Below are 19,975 nucleotides of genomic sequence, written 5' to 3' on the forward strand. Positions count from 1 at the left end.
GATTTGTCTTTTTATGGCTGCATAGTATCCATCGTGTATATGTACACATTTTTTTAATCCAGTCCTCTTTGATGGGCAGCATGGTTGTTTACAGGTTCTTGCTATTGTGAAAAATGCTGCAATAAACATACGTGTGCAGGTATCTTTTTTATAGAGTGATTTGAGTTCTTCAGGGTATATTCCCAGTAGGGGGATTGTGCGGTCATATGGAAGGTTGATTTTTAGAGCTTTTAGGAATCGCCACACAATATTTCTTAAAATGTATTTTTGAAACATAAATATTTCACCTATACAAGCATTAAATTTTAAAAGGGAATTTGTAGCATGAAGAGTCCTACACATTGCATCCTCTGAGTTGAGTATTTATAAACTAGAAAATGGATAAAGGAGAGTAAAAATTGTCATGGATCTCACATTCCAAATTTGGTAAGACATTTCTATTTTAAATTTTTTCCATAACTTATAATTGACCCAAGAAAATTTCTTCTAGTTGAAACTTGCTTATATCAGTGAACAAATACATTTGTAAAAGTTGAGCAGGCACCATTCAGCTACCTATAAACCACGAGAGAATGAAATTACACATGTTGAACCCAACCAAAGAAAAGCAAGAAATCTAGTTTGACAGAAAAAAAGAGAAAATATCCTCTCAAGCTTTTGAACATAAAAAGATGATAGTCATCATCAAGAAACAATATAATTGTAGCCAAGTCTTCCAAGGAAGGAGACAAAGTATGTCTACACTTAAACTAAACGGTAGAAGAGTCCTGAGCACATAGCACTCCCATTCAGCAATGCCATAATAGAAAAAGCCCCGAAGAGCTCACAGTGGGCTGCTAGCTGGAGTGTGGTCCATCTAGTGTGGAAACCGCATGTTACATGTCACACTAACTCAATTTCTGGTCTGATCTTTGTCTCAAACTTGAGAAGCAGAACTACGGCCTTATGCAGTCAACCCACATAGAATCAAATTGGGTCAAACTAAAAGATTATGGGACATAAAATGGTAGAGTTATCTTAACAGTATACACTGGAGGGTCTAGTTTTCCTAGGCCCTGACCAAGAATAAGTAAGTTGTAGAGTAGTAAATAGACTGGATATTTGGCCTTTATGAAGGCCCATGGGCCTAGATGAACTTTATTGTGTATAATGTGAATGTTAGTAACTCTAGAATACGTTTTCATCCCTATGGTGCTAAATTGTTTTCCCCAAAAATAGAAATAATAGATTCAGGTATTTATGTAAGATAAACTCGTGCCAGCCACAATGCCCAATTGTTTTTATAAATATTGTCTTATTTAATTCACATGCCATTTTATGAGAAAATACATGTCAGAGGGGTTATACTTTGGGTGATATTTTAGAAAACACTATACACATGTAACAGTACCATGAATTTCTTATTTGATCCTCACAACAGCACTATAATTTGAAAATAGGTATTATAGGATTCTCATTTTACGGATAAAGAAAATGAGACACAGGTCACCTAGCTAGTAAGTGTCAGTTGTGAGGTATCATCCTAAGTCTTCCAATTAATTATGTCTAGCATGTTCTTTCATTATCCTAAATTTTCAAGAATAAATTTTATTTCTAGCAGCTTTTACTATTTCAGTGGTTTAATCTTTTGTATTTTAATCACATCACTAAATGTGATTTTTAAAAGAGCAAATATTTCAGTTAGATAAATGAAATAACTTCCCTAATTTTTAAAGCAATTATCTATAGAAAGACATTAGACATAGAAAAACAGTTTTAAAGAGTTATTTTTCAGCATAAGGAAGTAGTCATATAAATGTATTTTTGTGTTTGATAAGTATAGTTTCATCTAGAATTATAATCAATTATCTAAGAATTTCTTTTTTCTCTGCATCTCTAATTAATATCATTTTATTTTAAAAGATTCAGATTTTCCATTCATTTATGAATTGCTTTTATCCAACAGAAATGAAAATTTCTGAGTTACTCCCACTATTTTCAAAAGAAGTTTATCATGAAAAGAGAAATGTACAATAATAATTGAATTCCACTTATAATGACATAGGAAAACCTAGTTATCTCGCAATAATTTGGTGTATCTGACATACATAAAAGATTATCTGGAGGGGAGCTGTGAGAAATGGACCAATTGTAATTCATTAAACCAAATTTTAATTATTACATGACTTTATGCTTCTAATTCCTATCAACAGAAAATAATCTATACTAAACAATTACAAGTTAGTGTGTGCAATGTCTTCTTAACATTATAAATTACTTTACTATCATTTTACTAGTAATTTTGCTATGTGGGGTATAGCACTTATATCCTAGCAAGGAAGAGTAGCTGTCATTCAGAAATGACTGATTCAACAATCAACCCATGTTCTTATAACTTCTTTTCATCTTCACCCCCGCCCTTCCAAATCAACCCCATTACTAGAAATGGAAAGTTTATACTGATGATTTCCTTGGTGGCTAGGTCCACACTGAGCAGCACTGTTCTCCCCAGAGCCCTTATCCGGGCCCCAAGCTGCCAGGCACCTCTCCGAAGCCTCCAGTCCAGCCTTGTTTTCTTCAGAGCCTTTCAACTCTTCACCTCCAGGATCCTTGGTTTTTTCTCCCCACACTCACCACTTGTCAGTAAACAAAGAGCACTCTGGACATTTCAGTTACCTGAGTTCATCTTTCAGGGGAGTGGTGAGGAGTGTGTGAGTGAATTGGAAATAAAATCTTGCCTGACACAAGTAAAACCAAGCATGATAGAGCCAAACAAGAAAAAGAGTTGGAAGTTTGTATTTTTATTATAGAAATTTTAAAAGTTAAGTCTAAGGCTTTTGATATTTATCTGCTTCTTTTTCTAACTGGACAAATGCCCCAAAAGATAGTTTTGAGTGTTTGCTTTTGCTGTTTAGAGCTGGGAGAGAATAGGATAGACTAGAACTACTGAGTTGTATACTTCTGGTAATGGTGGCAAGGTTGGGTCACTGTATGTACTTTGTCTCTCACCAACACCACTGAGTATACATTTGGGAAACAGCTTACAAGAATTATAAGAGGTCTGTCACTGTGGAAAAGAAAATTTTAAAAAATCTTATGTGTTACACAAAATCTTTATTTCTGGCTTCTGTTTAAAATCTTCAGACCCTGATTTCCACATGGTAGCAATTTGCTAAAGCCCAGTGTTGGTCGACTTCATTTATATTTTCAGCTCTGAGTTCAGCTCTACTGTCTAGTGACTGAACCTACCATCTAGGTCTTTCTCATCAGCTAAGTCGATCAACTTTATGTAATTTACATACATGTTTTTATTCTAAGATTGAAAAAAGAACTCCTTTCCATTTTAAAGTAATGTTTAAACAAATTTTGAATTTTTTTGCATTTTAAAATGCAAACACACCCTTCGGACAATTATATAGCATTACAATTATTAGGGGTGTCATCTGCTATTCTTTGACACAAATGTATTGATTTTTAAAGATGAAACAAGAAGAGTTTTACCATTAAGTACAAATACTTAACAAAGTATGTTTTGGCACATTAAGGACATTTTGAATTATTATATACTGAAAACATCTATCAAAATTATGCTTAAGATTTCTCTGGATTTTGTTTCAGCACTACATATGTCCTTAGAGGACAGCATCAAATGGCTCGGGGAAGTTATGGCTGAAATAGGACCAACTCATTCACAAAAAAGTGAAGAATGGAATATCTTTGATGTAAAACAAGCCAATGCTATCATTGATTATTTAAAAATCAGGTATGCATATTTTTCAGTAGCATTTAATTTTTATTGTACATCTTCTGGAAAAATGTCTATTAAATAAAAAATAATTCAGTTTTTAGACAATTCAGATATTTTCACAATTTATCCAGTAATTAACACAACCAATAATTAGAAAATTAAATTTTATTTAATTCGGTAATCAAACCTTTCACCTAATAAACAAAAATCAGAACATTGAACATTTTTTTAAAGGTTTGTATTTCATAAATATAACTTTATCTAGAATTATAATAACTTATCTAAAAATTTCTTTTTCTCTGCATTTATAATACCATTTTATTAATAGAGTGATCAGATTAATCAGATTCTATGGCAATAAACTATATTTTAGGTAATTGATCTTTTCAACTATTTTAAGGAGCAACATTCATTCCATTTAAATATTTATTTTAAATGTTTTGTATTAGAAATTGAAGCAATTTATAAATAATTTCCTTAAATTTGTAGTGTACTCTGTAATATTTTATATTATTGAGCAATTAAATTCATTAAGTCTTTCTGCTTAGAAAATGATGGTGGATGGGAGAAAAAGTATTTTAATTACAGTGATTCTTCACTAGTGAACCAAGAAAACTGTCTTTTTATATAATCTGTCACAAGGGCTGCAATAGGCATGAATCTCTCTAAAGGGACATTTTTAGAATTTGCAAATATTCAGACAAGAGTAGGTGAAACTCTTTTGCCTAACTGAAAACTTCTGCAAAATATTTTTGTTCCTCTTATACTGGGTACTCCAGTGTTTTTCAACACTAAAATGCAAAATTCTAAAAGTGTGCTGAATAATATCCTAGCCATGTTCATGATTTGCTTGGCAAGGGTCCTGATTGTAATCTGGAAACTTTGTAAATATTAGTGTGTTTAAGATGGCATGAATTAATAATGGCTCATGATATGTTTTTTACATAATAACATTTGATGTAATGTGATTTCTTAATATGAAAACATACTTCCAAATGGGTATCTCTCACTAAAAGCTGCAGTGGTTTTCATATCAGAGTATGTTAAGGTGCTTGTGTCGGGGGAGTGGAGGGGATAGAAATCTGGAATTGGAAGAGAACCTGTTCTTCAAGGTCTTTCTGCCTATCAGAGTTTGAGAATCACTGGGCAAGAAGAATTCTACCCTGCACTTTCATGTTAGCATCCTTCTATTCCATCTCTCTCTGTTTGAACATTCTCTTGCAGAACACATTTTTACACCTGAGCTCTAATGGGCACAGAGACAGATAGTTAACCACAACCACAAAACTCATGCAAGTGCTGTAATGACACCTTCTAGAAGGTGAAGGATGGCAGCTCTTTTCCTCTTCATCTCATCTCTTTGGGCAAATTCATTGACGTATTTCTTGACATTTTCTTTCAGAAAATGGTTAAGTTAAGAGGAGATGTCAGTGTTAGTCACCTTTAGATCCTAACCAGGGTAACTTCACATACCAAAAATCCCTACTCTTATTTCACTGAAAAGAACCAAAAAAGTAATATTTAAGAGATTAGTCAAATAGTAAACCAGAACTGTTTTTGATGCTTTTAAATCTTCATATGGTGATTTTAAAGAAATTATACAATTTAAATATTCCTATTACAGTAAAATAAAATATCAGTTAGTAGGATATCTGAAATTGATATTGAAGTTGTGTAGAGGAAAATGTGCATCTCTGTAGCACCTGTTCAAAATTCCTCATAAATCCGCAAGTGGAAGCTTAATGGCAATGAAATCATATAATATGTTTCATTTTGATGACTACAAAGCAGTTTGATAAATATGAAGGTAACTCAATTATCAAAAGTATAAGTGTGTTTCAATTTAACCTGATATTAAGTTTATCCAACCACTAAAAGCCATAGTCGGTTTAGGGAGTGCAGTTTTTAGAATATGACCCATAACACATGAAACTTAACTGACAATAAAATTGGAGTTTCATTTGATGTTCTTAATACTGTCTGTCATGTGTCTGTGATTTGAAAAGCCTAATACCAAAATTCCTTCCCCACATTAGTGTAAGTACTGGCAAATCTACCTGTGCAATACATGCATTTGTATGTATTATATGATATATACAAATGTAAATACTACTGCAGCTTTTTAATGTAAAACATCATTTATATATGTATCTGGTTCAAGTATACTTCTGTCACTGTGGAGTCTACCTATTCCCTGGGAATTAGGTGACAGTAATATGCACAGGCATATATCCAATATAAGAAAATCAAATCTGCCCCTCTGTGCACCGCAGGGTATTGCACTTCCTGGCATGGAGCCAGACATCTTGACTCATTTTCATTTCATCTCTTTCCAATCTAGGACTAAGTCTAATGTTTGACAAAATAGTCTAGGAGCTTGAGTCTACCAGATGAGGCACAAAATGTACTCTCACAGCTGAAGTGTCACTTTGTCTCCATGCAAGACCAACCACCCAACACCTTCATAAAACTGAGTGGGGTGAGGCAAGCAGGTTGCTTGGCTGCCCCTGAGTAAGTGCCTCTGTAGGTGCTTCCCAGGATATCCTATCCTAGTCCTGGCCTTGCCCCCAAGCCTGATTCTTTGACCATTGCCTCCAAGTCATGCAACGTGAAAGTAAAATATTTTTATTGTGAAACATTAATTTTTCTCTTGGCATGGGACAGTCTAACTCCTATACGCAGAGGAAAGAACAAGAGCGAAAGATTACAAAAGTGCAGGAAAGAAGATTTATGAATTAAGGACTTTGTGTGACACAAGACAGAGGGAAATGTTATGCTAGTTCACTGAGAGGAAGCCAAGTTATTTCCAAAATACTCTATAGTCTTTCATTTTGCTAGTTAAAATCAGTTCTTTCCAGTGTAATCTTTTTGATCTTAGAGCTTTCTCTAGGTAACCAGTGTAAAGGAGGGAGACTTTGAATTTATTTTGCTTGACTGAATTATCAAACTTCACTAATTTTGATGTATTTTTGTAGCCAACAACTCAAAGTAATGTCAAAAGCTAAGTTACTTTTCTGAATGTTGATGAGTAATTTGAATGCGCAAGAGTATTTTTCCCCCAAATAATAATACCATGACTGAGTCTGCATACCCATCACTTTTTAATGGATTGTGTTAGTAGTGAGATCAACTGCTAATATAACTGAGAGAGACCCAGCTGCCTGAGGATTTCTTCATTGATTTCAAATGAATTGAAACTTTGATCCATTACAACATTCAGGAGAAGCCATTATTATACATGCTCTGTAGCTACATTTTGCAAATGTTAATTTCTCAGTTATATTAAAATCAATTTTCTTAAATAGCAAAAGGCACCAGAGTGAAAGAGAAACCACTAAGACAATTTTTTGTTCTTGGGCATTTTGCTGTATTATGAGTCTATTAATTTTCCCAACCAGCAGGAAGAGAATTAGAAAAATTCAAATATTATCACAAACAGGATATTAGAAGTCAGCCCTTCAGAAAATGTTTAACTCTTAATAATACATTGCTCTTTAAACAACTAAAAATATTAGTTCTAAAGCCCTCCTATCGTTTGGTTCTTTGTAGTTTTTATATACTGACCACCTAGTCTTTTGAGTAAGAACTGAAGAAATGATCTTTCTTAAATTAATTCCTCCCTTTCATGTGTAACTGAATATTTTGAAGTTCATGTGCCATCAGGATTCAGGTGTTCTTGAGGACTAATTTAATTTTAAAACAGTTTGAGAATGTGAGAAGTAATTGATATGGAAGTCGATTATAGAATTCAGTGTCATTCATACCAGAGAAAATTGACTCCTGTTTGGAACAAAACTAAACAATGTAAAATTTGATGCTATTTAGGAATGTTGCATTATTTGGTTTTAAACTAGGAAAAGTCAAGATTCAATCTAATTTTTCCATCATTCCAAACTTATCTACTCATAACATATGGATCTATTGATATTACTCTATGTACTGTGTTATATTGTCATTGCCTGAAAAATTAAATGCTTAATTTTTTAGCATTCCTGGACATACTCCTTTGGAATAAAGGAGGTGACTAAGTCTATATTAGTGCTTACTATTGTTGACTTGGTCAATATAAATTTTCTTCTAATAATTGCCTTTGCATATATTCTTTTTTCCTGAAATATTCTTATCACGGTTGCACATTTATTTTGTATTTCAGCTTATTTCAACACTACAAGCTATATGAGTTTATGTTCTACTCTGCCAGGGAAGAAATTGTGATAGGAACTGAGGTAAGTAATTTATCTAGATGGAACCAATTAAGCTGAATCACTTAATGCATGCTGATCAACATCTGGATCTTTAACTGCTTAAAGCAACTTCTTGTCAAGATTATTCAAGTGTTAATATAACCAACTAGTAGTTTGCAAAAAGAATAATTATATACCATGATCTTTGGATTAAGAAAATAAGCTGTCTTTTGGCATTAAAAGTATGGTTAATCATGTATACTCTATGTATTTATGAATTATTTGACAGAGCTCAATTCTATAGGGTATGTATGTCATAATAATAAAATGAGAAAAAGTGAGATAAATTAACTCAGTGAAACCTCTTCTAATTTCACATTTACTTTCATTCTACCCATTGTTCAAATTACACTTCCTCAGTAAATGAAACCCACCTTAATTGCATCATATCTCAAATAAAAGGTTTAGACAAACTCTCTAATCACTTTCTATGACTTTATTCTAGTTGATCTCTTGTTGCTGAATTTTGGCTAAACACAAAAAATGTGCACTGTGGTATATGGTTTTCTAACTGTTTCATGTGAGTTGATATAGTCAACACAACTCAATAGTAAGTTTCTTGAAGGCAAGGATTATCTGCCATTTTTCTACTACAGCATACAGTAGAATGCAGGATACGGTAGCCCCTCAATTAGTACCACATAAGTCAGTCTGTGGCAGTGCCTAGAACAGCAGTCCTGACACTTTTGAACAGTCTTGCTTATAAATCATGTATTTGTAATAACTAGAAATGAATCCTGACTAGGAAGATATTTTTAAGGAGACTAGAGATGCCATAAAAAGTGCTTCTGTAGGTTCTCAATTACTTTAGGAGGCTTTATTGCCTCCTAGAAGTGTCAAGGACAGAAGTGGCCATGATCAGAAATAAGCGATGAATAAGGGAATATTCATTATCTTTATAATTTTGCTGATATTAAGAACCAAATGGAAAGTGTAAGCTATTCTGTTCCTTAGTGTTGTTATTCTGGAATTTATAAATTACTAGCTTCATAAACACCTCAGTCACCATTACTCACCCTCCACTGAGGTATTTGTTCTAATGCCAGCCTTTTAAAAGAGAACTGCTAGAAAACAAGGAACCCTTTTTGCCTTTGACTTTCCTTAAAAATTACTTCTTTGCAATCTCCTCATACTGTAGCTTAGAATTGCATCATAGCATGTGACAGCATTGCAATAATTATGTTTGGAATATAATCCTATCTCATCTATTCAGCAAAACTTTGAGAAAATGATAGTGGTTTCAACAGCAGCATAAGTAGATATTTAGAGTCATCAAGAAAAAATTTCAGAAAAAACTCCCTTTCTCTTTGTTAATTGAACAATTGTGCCTTTCTTCTGTATTGTAAGGATATATTTACATGACATTTATACTTATGAAGAGATAAAATGGAGAAGGTAGACGGGATTGGCTCCTTTATTTTCCATTGTCTCTTATATTTTCCCCAAGCTGACAAGAAAGATAATCGTTAAGGAAAGGATGTTGGGTCTTCTAGAATTAGGTCACTCATGGAATTTTAAGGGATTAATGAAAGCAGATTTTATACTACAACATTTTATGGCATTTTTAGAAGTGTCTGACAACTGGTTGTACAAATATCTGTTTTTTAATTAACAATCTTTCATAGAGGAGGCAGGGGCTTGTCCCACTAATATGATTATTCATGCTGATCTCAGTGCTCTGGTACCAAACAAGGGCCACATGACAAACACATGAATGTTTCAAATTTAACTCTCAGGCAAGCATTCAAGTTAGATAACACTGACGAAATTTAGTTTCTTTCTTAACTATGAATAGAAGATTAGAACAAAACATAAATCCCCTCTATTCATAGAAGTATCTATTTCACAAAAGAAAAAAATGATGAAATAGAATATCACCATTTGTCAACCCTTAATTAAATAATAGAGGTAGACAATGATGATAAGTGGCTGCTAACATCACAAAAAGAGAGAAAACCAGACATCACTTGTCTTTTAATAAAATTATACAAAACTACATATAAACTTCTCTTGCCATTTGAACTATATAGTCTTCTGACAGTCTTCTAACACTAACTTCTCATTTATTGGGAATATGGAATGCAAACCAGGCTATAGGAGATTCTATAGGCTAGAATCTTCAGCAAATAAATTGCAAAGAAATTTAAAAAATAAAGAATGAGCCCATAGATTAAAAATGATTTGAGGCAACTCCTTCGGGTCCCCTCCCAGTGTGGGAGCTTTTCTGTCCTCTCAATAAATCCTGCTTTCTCACCAAAAAAAAAAGACTTGAATCAAGTTGCAACATAAGTATCTTATGTGGACCCTACTTCAACCAAACCATAAACCCAAAACAGTTGTTGGAGATAATCAAGAACATTTTAATATTGGCTGTATATTTAAGGATGGCTACATACTAATTCCTAGAACTTGTATGATGCTTTACATAGCAAAAAGAATTTTGCCGATTTAAGCTATGAATTTGAGATCTTGGATACCCCGGGGGGTTCAGTGTAGTCATAAATGTTCATATAAGAGAAAGAAGACAGGAGAACCACAAAAAGGGAGATTTGAAGATATTACACCGTTGGCCTTGAAGATGGAAAAAGAGGCCACAGCTTTTTCTTGCTGTCTGGTATGACAATGCCTTTTGTAGTTCTTCTTTTCAATAATCAGTTGATTATTCTTTATTTTTCTTAATATGAAATTTAGGATTAAACTTATGTATACATATAGGTTTTTGGTATATGACATATGCAAATACTCAGTAAAGTGGCATTTAAAATCGGTTGGGAGAGCTGGCTATATATTTAGTACAAAGAACTTCAATATCTACCTTCCACCAAACAAAAATGGGTCCAGTTTATTAAGAGATCTATTACCCATATTGATAAGCCTGTTCCATATGGCAAACTATAATTTGGCTTACACTTCCACTGAGAACAACCAGAAAACCTGGACAAAATTTTTTGAAGATGTTTGAAAACTCAGGTAGCAAAGCTAAAAAAAAAAAAAAAAAAAAAAGGTATCCAAGAAGTTAGCCTGACATTTGCAAATGCTTCTTATTTATAGGCATCTACTATTTTGGAAAAGGTAGCTAAGAAGCTTAGAACCCAGCAGGTCGAGGCTGCGGGGGCCGGGAGCAGCCACTGCACTCCAGTCTGGGCGACAGAGTGAGACTCCAACTCAAAAATAAAATAAAATAAAAATAAAAAAGAGAGCCTGAATAGGCAAGGCAATCCTAAGCAAAAAAGAACACAGTTGGAGGGATCATATTACCTGACTTCAAGTTATACTCCAAGGCTATAGTAATCAAAATAATATGGTACTGGTATGAGAGCAGACACATGAACAAATGGAATGAAATAGATAATTCAGAAATAAACCCAAATATTTACAGTCAACTAATCTTTGACAAAGCAGACGAAAGCATGTATTGGGGAAAGACATGCTATTCCACAAATGGTTCTGGGAAAATTGGATAGCCACATGAAGAAAAATGAAATTGGATCCCCATCTCTCACCATATACAAAAATTAACTCAAGATGGATTAAAGACCTAAATATCAGACCTGAAACCATAAAAATTCTAGTAGAACACTTAGGGGGAAACTCTTCTAAACACTGGCCTAGGCAGTGTCTTACAGCTAATACTGTGAAAGCAATAAAAACAAAAATAAGTGGGACTTAAACTGAAAAGCTTCTGCAGAGTAAAAGAAATAATCAACAGAGTGAATAGGAAACCTATAGAATGGGAGAAAATATTCACAAACAATACATCCAACAAAGGGCTGACATACAGAATCTATGAAGAATTCAAACAAATCTGAAAAAAAAAAAAAAAAAGCGAATAACTCCATTAAAAACTGGGGAAATAGCCGGGTTCTGTGGCTCAGCCTGTAATCCTGCGCCTTTGGGAGGCTGAGGTGAGTGGATTGCCTGAGCCCGCGGGTTCGAGATCCGCCTGGGCAGCAAGACCTCATCTCTACAATAAATCAAAAAAATCAGCCGGGCGTGGTAGCGCATGCCTGTAATTCCGGCTACTTGGAAGGCTGAGGTGGAAGGATCACCGGAGCCCAGCAGGTCGAGGCTGCGGTGGCCGGGAGCGGCCACTGCACTCCAGTCTGGGCGACAGAGTGAGACTCCAACTCAAAACAAAACAAAACAAAACAAAACAAAAAACTGGGGAAATGAAATGATCAGACATCTCCCAAAAGAATATATACAAATGGCCAACAAAAATATGAAATAGTTCAATATTACTAATCATCAGGGAAATGCAAATTAAAACCACAATGAGATATCACATTATACCAGTCAGAATGGTCATTATTTTTTTTTAAATTAGAAAAAAATAGATGTTGGCACAGACACTGTGAAAGGGAACACATACACTGTGGGTGGAAATGTAAATTAGCACAACCTCCATGGAAATCAGTATGGAGGCATCAAAAATAAATAAGTAAATAAAAATTGATCTACCATTCAATCCAGCAATTCCACTACTTGGTATCTACGCAAAGGAAGAGAAGTCATTATACAAAAAAGACACCTGCCCATGTTTATGGCAGCACAATTCACAATTCCAAAGATGTGGAATCAACCTAAATGTTTGTCAAATAATCAGTGGATAATGCAAATGTAAAATACACACACACACACACATACACACACACACACACACACACACACCATGGACAAATAATGTCTTTTGCAGCAACTTGGATGAAATTGAAGACAATTTTCCTAGGTGAAATAACACAGGAATGGAAAACCAAATACTTCATGTTCTCACTAATAAGAGGGAGCGAAACTAATGTTTTGCACATTATGCCATAAGATATAATAGGACATTGGAGACTCATGGGCGGGAGGAATGAAAAATTACCTATCAGATACAATATACACTAATGGGGGTGGTAGGTACACTTAGAGCCCAGACTCCTTCACCATTATACAAAGTATCCATGTAGCTAAATCATTTGTACCCCTAAAGCTATTAAAAGACACAAAATTACATTTTTTTGTAAAGGCATATAGTCTGTTCTCTAAAGAAACAGTAAGACTGAGAGCAGATTTCTCAACAGAAACAATGAGCGTCAGAAAACAAAGAAGTAACTTCTAATTGTCTTGAGAAAATAACTGCCAATCTAGACTTCCATAGCAAGCAAAATACATCGTCAAGAATGAAGATTTTGCTGGATGAGGCGACTCACGCCTGTAATCCCAGCACTTTGGGAGGTGGAGGCAAGAGAATTGCCTGAGTCCAGGGGTTCAAGACCAACCTGGGCAACATGGTGAGTCCTTGTCTCTGTAATAAAACAAAAAATTAGCTGGTCATGGTGGTGCACCTGTTGCTCCAGCTACTTGGAAGGCTGAAGTGGGAGGATCACCCGAGGCTTTGAACTTGCCACTGTACACCAGTCAGGGCAACAGAGTGAGACTCTGACTCAAAAAAAAAAAAAGAAGCTTTTAACAGAGAGATATTTAGATTTAAAAAATTATTACAAACAAAAACACACTAAAGGAAATAACAGATATTCTCTAGGCATAAATAACATAATTTCAACTGAAAAGCAAGGGAAATCAAAAGGAATAAAGAGCAAGTGAAATAGAACAGATGATAGATCAATCTAAATAAATACCAAATGTATTACACAACATTGTTTTGTGAGGTTTGGAATACACAATAGCAATAACATATAAGTTGAGAGGAAAGTAAGTAAAATAGTTTTCTAAGACTCTGGCACTCATTTATGAACATTTAATAAGTCAGGGATGCATACTGTAATCTTTAGGATAAGCAATGAATAAATGGTAAATGTTAAGATAAAAGAGGAAAAAATAGAATAATAAAGTTAGTTACTTTACAGTACTAAATTTAAAATGCAAAACTAAAACTATGAGAAAAATATAAAGGAACATATTTTTAATTGTGAGATTAGCCATCTAAAAATTTTTTCAAGTTTTGATGGAAGATACCAAAAATAAAATCTCTTAAAAAAATTACTAGGTGAAAACATTTGCAAGTTATCATATGAAAGTCAGAAATATTTTATACATAAATATAGTTTCTGTGATAAAATAAAAAAAAATCAAATAAGAATACAAACATGGGCAAAGAATATGAACTGCGAATATACTGATAAACAGATATAAAGATATTCAACCTTAATAATTATCAAGGAACTGTAAAAGCAAAATATATTTCTTAATTATACTATTGTCTAATAATAAAAAGATTTCTTAATACTGTATGTTAATGAGTACAAAAGTAAACATGACTATATTTAGTTGATGTGAGGTAAAACTACTTTGGAGAGCAGATTGGCAAAATCTATAAAGTTTTTTTGAATGTGAATATTCTTTGTCCTCTAATTTCTAAGACTCTTCTCTATGGACATACATAGTCATATTATATAAAGCTGTTCATAATTTAATATTCTTCAAAGCAAGGTTTATAACAATTAAAAATTGCAGAAGGTAAGTCAAAAGGGAAATACTTCATTTACTTATTCAGTCAGTTAATTAAAATGAAGTATAGTTACTGTTCAAAACTATGGGTCATTAAAGGGAAGGTAGTAGATTCCTATGTATAATTATGTTAAAATCTCTAAAACATATTCTTAGTTTTAGAAGTCTAGAAGTAGAACAATATGAAGAGTTCCCATTTATTTGTTCTTAAAAGCAGATAAACATGAAAATATATAGACATATATATGCATGTAAGTGGTAGTATAAGAACCAGAAGAATTTATACTAACCATTAATTTGACTTACCTTCGTGTAGTGGGATGGAAATAGGAGTTGAATAGGATGTGAAAAGGGACATTTTATTCTGTGTATTTCAGATTTATGTTAGTCTTTTACAGTGTGAATGTCTTCATATATTACTTGTACAATAATAAAATTGTTCCCTAGTTCATTCTCGAGAAATGCTAAGGCACATTTTGTAAATTAAGTGTAGACATATAAACATGCTTATATACTAACATATCAATATACAGAGAGACATCATTTGGGTCTTACAAGTTGAAAGCCTGAATAGGAAAAAATAGGTGAACTCTTAATCCATAAAATTAAGTACTTTATGAGTGTGTTGCTACCATATCTAAATTTTTGGTATAAACTAGGTTTAGCTGAAAAGTCATTTATAGAGTAAAAATCTGGTGTTGTGTTATAACATCCCAAATTTTTCCTGAGAATGTAAAATCTATATCATGAATTATGCATACATATTACATTTTTAAAATATTTATTCAGTTTAATTTCACCAAAGTGACAACACATCAAATCTTAGATCATTTATACTTTCAAAGGTTACATTATATACATGTGTTTAAACACACACACACTAACATACATATTTGCATTTAGATGTAAAAACATCATAAGTCTGTTTTAATAATTTCCCTAATTTACAGAATGTGACAAATAGTTATAGTTTTATTTTTAACCATTTAAGCCAATACATTCAATATGTTTTGGAACTTTACTTTATAACATGGACAGTTGCACAGCTCCAGGGGCGCCATTCACATTGTAGTCCATGTGTTTCTGAGTCATGCATTGCCATTAGCGGATGCCCTGTTTTCACAAGTGGTACTGTAGCAGGGTCTGATTATTATAAATATGGTATATTTAGAAAGATATTTAAAGAGAATCATAAATATGCCCAAGTGGTTACCTTGACTAGAGTCATGTTTTGGCAGTCTTTCATAACCCCAAATAATACCACTTAAAGTCAATAAATATAGAAAATTCAGACCTCTTTAAAATCAGTGAATATCAACTGTGTATAATTTCATGTTCTGAGCACTTATTCTTACAGCAAAAACAATATAAAGAAAACACTTTTCTTCCTTGCTTCAAAACCCACACACATTATGGGTGTTAATGACACTATATGTAAAAATTGTTAGCTTTGTGGGGGAGAATAACCACATAAAAACATAAATTTTAGTTCATTTCTTTAAACTATAAAGTTATGGCACCCTGAATAAACAAAATATGAGGCTTATGTAAACACTGACCCTTTTAAGAAAAAAAAAGAAACAAAAACAACATTGCATGTCAGATCATATTTTGAAAAGGAGGAAGGCAACTGAGCGTAGCTACAAAGATATCTTTTTTCTCTTCAGTTTACCCTTGAGATGTACCTATCAAAATAATCTAAACCTATCCAGATGATGTTCTTAATCTTGAAAAAGCCTTTTTTCTTGTTGGATGGTCCTATTAGCAAACTACTGGAAGGGAAAATCATACAGAGCATAATTTGTAGTTTGACCTACTCACATTGGGTATTGCTAAAGACAATCAATCAGAAATTGTTGTGCTAAAATAACTCTATCTACTCTACCTGCCATGTGTGACTAACTGACTTTAGAATCTATCATTTAAAGAAAATGGTTGACACTTGTATATACAATTTATCAAACTCCACTCTAGTCCTTTTTTCTTCAAAGCACAGAAAAATAATCATTTCTCCCTAAATATAAATCTTTTAAGAGAAACTCAAGGAATCTGTCTCCAGCAAAATAATTGATAAGTGGCAAGAGCATAACTTAAAGATAGTTTCCATCACAGATCACATGGCACCTCAACTCTTGAGACTGTCACTCAAGTCCTTCCATTCTTTGGCCTGCAGCATCAATATCAGCTCCTCTGGGATAAGTTCTCTGATTGAGCTAGGTTGGTCTTTTCATAATTATAGCTTTTCTACTTAATTCTGCCTTGCAGTAGGAATCTCTTCCTACTGCCTGAAATGCTCTCCAACATTTTCTTGCCAACCCAAGTCTATTATCCTCTTAAAGCTCAGTGTGAGAGACACTTTCTTAAAGAAAAAAAGAGGAGGGGAGTAAGGGAAGGAAGGAGGGAAAGAGGAAGGGAAGGGGGGAGGAAGGAAGAAGAATAAAAAAGATGCTTTCTCTAACATTACTCTTAACTTTTATTTCATCTTCTTTAAATGTTTTGTTCAAGAATTCTGTCATCATGTACTCTCCTAGAAATTGACTTCTAATTATAAAGCTACATCTCATAGAACCAATTACTATATATAGTTCCATGCAATCAGAATAACTAACGATATTGTTTCTCTTGTTTTCTGAGTATAGGAGCTATATACATTCACTTAAAGTTCAATAATTGTTTGGTAAATCAATTAATGTAAAAAAAACAAACTTTTTTTTTACTAATTCCAAAACGTTATATTTGGAAAATATCAGTGTAGACTGAAAAACCTAAATCAATCTCTTAAATTATTAATCATCAAGCCCATTACCAGGAAATTAAAAGCTGGTATTAGAAGAATATATGTTTACATTAGTCATTTTCAATTATAGAGACCTACTTTATATGGACCACCTCAGGAAATGTCTAACTATAGCCTGTTATAAGTCAAGACTCTAAGGGACTAATATTTTTTAGCAAATCACAAAAATCTCTATTTGGGGAAAGATAAACAGCATAAACAAATTTAAACTTCAAACTCTAAAAATAAAATTTCCAGTATAAATGATCAAAAAAGGCTTAACAGTCTTAATATTCTGTATAATGATATCTTACAAATCACCAGGAAAAAGTTATCACATTCACTGGAAAATTAACAAAACATATTTACAAGAGAAAATATATAAAAGTCAATAAATTTATACAAAGATTTTCGCCCTTTATACTATGCAAGGAAATGCAGATTTAACTATAATCAAATTCTCAAAAATTAAAATGATAACACATTTGTTTGAGAGAGTGTGTTAAACTGACATTCTTATATACTGCTGGAAAGAATGTAAATTGGTAAACTTTCCAGAGAGCAGTTTGGCATGATATAACAAATTTTTTAAAGCATGTACCTTTTGAGCCAAAGTTGTCCTTCATTGGGTTTATTCCAAGTAGATAATCAGACAATGGGCAGAAATATGGGGACATATATTTGTTTATAATGGCAAAAAACTGTGAGGTACCTAAATGTCTGTCATTAGAAGGACATTTAAAAAATTTATGGTGCCTCTATATAATTCTGTCTTTATTAAGAGTGCTCATATAGTTTTGTACTTATGATGGAAAGTTATTCACACTATGTTAATTATGTGATAACAAGCTACTAAATGTATCTATTATGATTGCAGCTTATAATTTTACACCCACATCTATGTATGTGTGTGTGAGGGGTGAGACAGAGAGAAGGGAGAGACAAAGACAGAGAGAGAGAGAGATTGACAGAAAGAGACAGAGAAAGAGACAGAGAGAATAGGTCTTGAAGGACATATATCAACTTGTTAGCAAAAGTAGCAGGAGTCCTGTTTGGCAGGAAAACGTTGGCGAGCATATGATGTTGATAGTATACCAGATAATCTTTGCTTTCCATTTACACTCGTCTGTATGTTCTGAAATTATTTTTTGCAATTAGCATATATTATAGCACATAGCTGTACTGTAATAGTAGAAGCTTAAACTACCTAAGTTTTACTCCATTCCTTTTTATTTTCCTTATTCAGCATTATTTCCCTGCTTCTTTAACTTTTTTAAATTACATAACATTATGAAAAATGTTTTATTTTGAAGAGATGCATTTTACGTTTATGTGATTAGGCAGTGTTCTTTTTCCTAAAGCAAAAGTTTCCACTGCAAATGAAGATTTAATTGTTACTTGAGCATGAGCATCTTATTATTTATGAGTTCTAGAAATCACAAAAAAGTCCATGGTGATAATAATAAGCTCTAAAAACAAGGATTTTCACTACAGGAATTTACTCTACCATTTAAGATACTGTCTGGTCAATAGATTTCAGGACTTGGGGGAGATGGATACAGTCTAAGAAAAATCAGCATGTTTCCATTGTATGGTTACATTCCCACAAAATCAATTAGCAAACCAGGCTTCTGGTTTAAAGACAAAATGTTCTCTTCAGTCTTTTCTAAGATGTGCAGACATGCCTCAAGTAGACTCCTTAAGGTTCAGCAACTCACATCTGAAAATGGACATTTTCAAATCAAAATGTATTCAAAAGAAAGTAACCTGGATTTTCCAGGACCAGAGTCCTCTGCAAAAGAAAAGATTCAAAGTGGTATAATAACTGTCTTCAAATCTAAAGGACTGGTGAGATTAAAAATAAGGTTTGTTTTGACTGCGTAATTCCCAGAAGGCAAACCAAAATCCATTAGATTTCTGGGGGGAAGATTTAGTCTAAATAAATGCAATTACTTTCTAAATATAGAAGTACCTTGAAATGGAAGGGATAAATGTGAGAGGGCAGGGGCTCATACCTTTTTCACTTAGATACTACTAACTTGTAACACAGGTCCTGGAAAACAGGCACTTAGTTTTATTGAATGGAAAGGTTATACATTATATCTTCATTAAATATATTTCAAGTTTAGTGATATGGTTTTTGTTGAATGATATTTTAAGAAGTTTTTAAAATATTTTTTATTTTAAATATGGGGGCTACAATTCAGGGTTAGATATGCAAATATTCATTATGCAGGTACCCTTGTTGATGAGGTGTGTCCCCACTCCCCGGCAGTTTCCTACTGCCGCCAATCACTTTCTTATAGTATTAACGGCAGTTGTTCAAGTTCACTTATGAGTGAGAACATGTGATACTTGGTTCTTTGTTTCTGTTATAGATCACCCAATTATAAATTCTAAGTCCATCCAAGTTGCTGTGAAGTTCATAATTTTGTCCTTTATGGTTGGGTTATAATATTCCATTGTGTATAAGCACCACATTTTTTTTCCAGTCCTCTCTTGATGTTGGTTCTATGTTCTTGCTATTGTGAACAATGCTGCATAAACATTCATGTGCAGGTTTCTTTTTCATAGAGTAATTTGAGTTCCGCCGGGTATATTCCCAGTAGGGGAATTGTAGGGTCATATGGGAGGTCAACTTTTAGATCTTTTAGGAGTTGTCAAACTCTTTTCCACAGAGATTGTACTAGTTTGTACTCCCACCAACAGTGTATAAGTGTTCTTTTTTCCCTGTATCCTCTCCAGATCTGCTGTTTTTTGAGTTATTGATGATGA

At 33.3% G+C, this 19,975-nt stretch overlaps 1 protein-coding gene across 2 annotated transcripts in view; it reads left to right on the forward strand.

Moving 5' to 3' along the window:
- Positions 1-19,975, forward strand: part of CUNH10orf107 (chromosome unknown C10orf107 homolog) — a 102,037-nt gene that overhangs the window by 16,557 nt on the left and 65,505 nt on the right. For both annotated transcript variants that reach the window (XM_008053859.2, XM_021710373.1), the window contains 2 exons: positions 3,598-3,742; positions 7,881-7,953. In XM_008053859.2, the coding sequence (XP_008052050.1) occupies positions 3,598-3,742; positions 7,881-7,953 (218 nt within the window). The remainder of the gene's footprint in view (positions 1-3,597; positions 3,743-7,880; positions 7,954-19,975) is intronic.

Source organism: Carlito syrichta, unplaced genomic scaffold (genome assembly GCF_000164805.1).
Source record: "Carlito syrichta isolate Samal-C Ts95f unplaced genomic scaffold, Tarsius_syrichta-2.0.1 Scaffold288766, whole genome shotgun sequence".
Taxonomy (NCBI): Eukaryota; Metazoa; Chordata; class Mammalia; order Primates; family Tarsiidae; genus Carlito; species Carlito syrichta.